The 2,394-nt window shown below is 49.7% G+C and overlaps 1 protein-coding gene across 1 annotated transcript in view; it reads right to left on the bottom strand.

The window, feature by feature from the left end:
• Positions 1 to 1,226: 1,226 nt before the first annotated feature.
• The window catches only part of LOC137624308 (uncharacterized), a 14,301-nt gene continuing 13,133 nt past the window's right edge, over positions 1,227 to 2,394 (bottom strand). Inside the window, exons 2-4 of the mRNA XM_068354959.1 lie at positions 2,253 to 2,394; positions 1,630 to 1,862; positions 1,227 to 1,449 (exon numbers count right to left, since the gene is read on the bottom strand). The exon at positions 2,253 to 2,394 is cut by the window's right edge and continues 430 nt beyond it. Of these exons, the coding sequence (XP_068211060.1) occupies positions 1,227 to 1,449; positions 1,630 to 1,862; positions 2,253 to 2,394 (598 nt within the window). The remainder of the gene's footprint in view (positions 1,450 to 1,629; positions 1,863 to 2,252) is intronic.

Genomic DNA, 2,394 nt, shown 5'->3' with positions numbered 1-2,394 from the left:
CACGAATGTTTAGTAGGAAGGCTTTCGGATTGTGTCAGATCACAAGAAAAAGGCCCATGTAAGGGGGCGTTAGCAGTTTCTTGCTTGCGTATGAAGATATGCATTGCAGAGTGCAATTCTTTCGGTATGCGATGCTTCGCTGGGGGCTTGTGAGTGTGGCCGTATGGAGTAAATTTTCCCACGACGTGACGTATGCGCAGGAGATCATCGGAGGAGGTTGCAGAGGGAAAAAATTCGGCAGGGACGACTAACGAGTCACCATACACCATTTCAGCTGCAGAGACGTCCAGGGCGTCTTTAGGAGTGGTCCTCAGTCCCAGGAGGACCAAGGAAAACTAAGTAAACCAGTTTGAGTCCTTGCAGCGGGACATCAAAGCTGCTTTGAGGGTGCGATGAAAACGTTCAACCATTCCATTGGCAGCAGGGTGTTAGGCAGTTGTCTGATGTAGGGTGATGCCAAGTAGATTAGCTAATGATATCCATAATTGAGAGGTGAAAGTGGTACCCCTGTCAGAAATAATATGCTTAGGGATACCAAATCTTGCTATCCATCCTGAGAGTAAGGCAGATGTTCATGAAGCGGACGTTGCGGTTTCAATGGGAATGGCTTAAGGCCAACGAGTGGAGTTGTTGATGACAGTAAACAGGTAACAATGTCCTTGTGAGGTAGGTAGGGGGCTTACAACGTCGAAGTGAATGTGGGCGAAACTACGCTGAGGTTGAGGAAAGGTGCCCACTCATTAATCCGTGTGTCGATTTACTTTTGAAGTTTGGCAAGAAGTACAGGCACGGACCCAAATCTTAGCATTCTAAGTAATGTTGTGCCAAATGAATTTCGTCTTCCGCAGCTGTGCAGTCGAATGGTGCAAGGGATGTGAAAGGCAGTGAATGAAATCAAACACCTGTCGGTGCATGGGAGCAGGAATTCCTGGTCGAGGTCTACCAGTACTAATGTCAGAGAGGAGGATGGTGTTGGAGTTGTCGAGGTGGACGTCTTCCCAAGGGAGGGATGTGCAGGATGTCCTACATGCTTGATACTCTGGATCCTGTCATTGGGCTTCAGCCAAGGTATTGTATTCCAATCCCAGTTGAACTGCGGCCAATGTGTTTCTTGACAGGGCATCGGCAACGGGACTCATTTTCCCTGGGACGTGCTGAAGGGTGCAATTGTATTCAGCCACAGCGGAGAGATGTCGGGATTGACGGGTGGACCAAGCGTCAGACTGTCAAGTGAAGACGTGCACCAGAGGCATGTGGTCTGTGCAAATGACGAAGGGCGTACATTCTAAGAAATGGCGAAAAGGATGAACAGCCAAGCGCACCGCCAACAATTCGCGATCAAAGGTAGAATAACCACATTCTGCCTTGGACAGTTTTTTGCTGAAGAAGGCCAAAAGGCGGGGCAAGCCATTGACCACCCGTTCAAGTACTGCAGCATTAGCGACGTCGCTGGCATCGGTGGAGAGAAGGAGAGGGGCATGTACGACGGGAAAAGTGAGAGCAGCAGCAGTTGATAGGGTATTCTTTGTGTTGCAGAAGGCTGCTTCTTGAAAGGGACCCCACTTCAGGTCTTTTGGCTTGCACTTGAGGGAGGCGTGGAGGGGAGCAAGAGTAGCGGCAATGGCTGACAGAAAACGGTGATAATAGTTGATCATGCCCAACAATTCCTGCAGTGCCTTGACGGTCGAGGGCGTGGGGAAGTTCTGAATGGCTGCTACCTTCTCAGGGAGGGGATGGACTTCTTCAGGAGTGATGCGGTGACCTAAGAACGACACTTCATTGGCACCAAAGGTACACTTGTAGTACCGGACTACACTGCCGTTATGTTTTAGACAGCACGATGCACAGGTGACGGTGTTCCTCTTTTGAGGAAGAGAACACAAGTATGTCGTCCACTTAAAGTAAACTAAAGAGGAGGTCCCCTAAGATGCCATCCATGAGACGTTGAAAAGTGGTCCCACCATTACGAAGGCCAAATCAGGGGTAATTGAAGGTACATATGCCAAAGGGAGTGATGATGGTGTTCTTGGGGATGTCTTCTGGGTTCATAGGCACCTGATAATACCCCTTCTGGAGGTCGAGTGTGGAGAAAACCTTCGCTCTGTGCAGTAGGAGGTCCCGTTGGCGATGTTTTGGAGGGGGTAGTGATCCGGTTCTGTTTGCATGTACAGGCGCCTGTAATACCCACACGGATGGAGGCAGCTGTCTTTCTTAAGGATGATGTCTAATGGTGATGACTATGGGCTGGAGGCCTTTTGGCAAAGGCCCATTTCTTCCATTTCGGCGAACGTCTCTTTGGACGCTGCCAGTAAATCGAGTGCCAGACGTTCGAATTTGGCAAAGACTGGGGGTCCCGTCGTCTTGATATGGTGATAAATACCATGCTTGGTAGGA

The sequence above is a fragment of the Palaemon carinicauda genome, chromosome 1, assembly GCF_036898095.1.
Source record: "Palaemon carinicauda isolate YSFRI2023 chromosome 1, ASM3689809v2, whole genome shotgun sequence".
NCBI lineage: Eukaryota > Metazoa > Arthropoda > Malacostraca > Decapoda > Palaemonidae > Palaemon > Palaemon carinicauda.
This window is presented reverse-complemented; position numbering and strand designations above follow the sequence as displayed.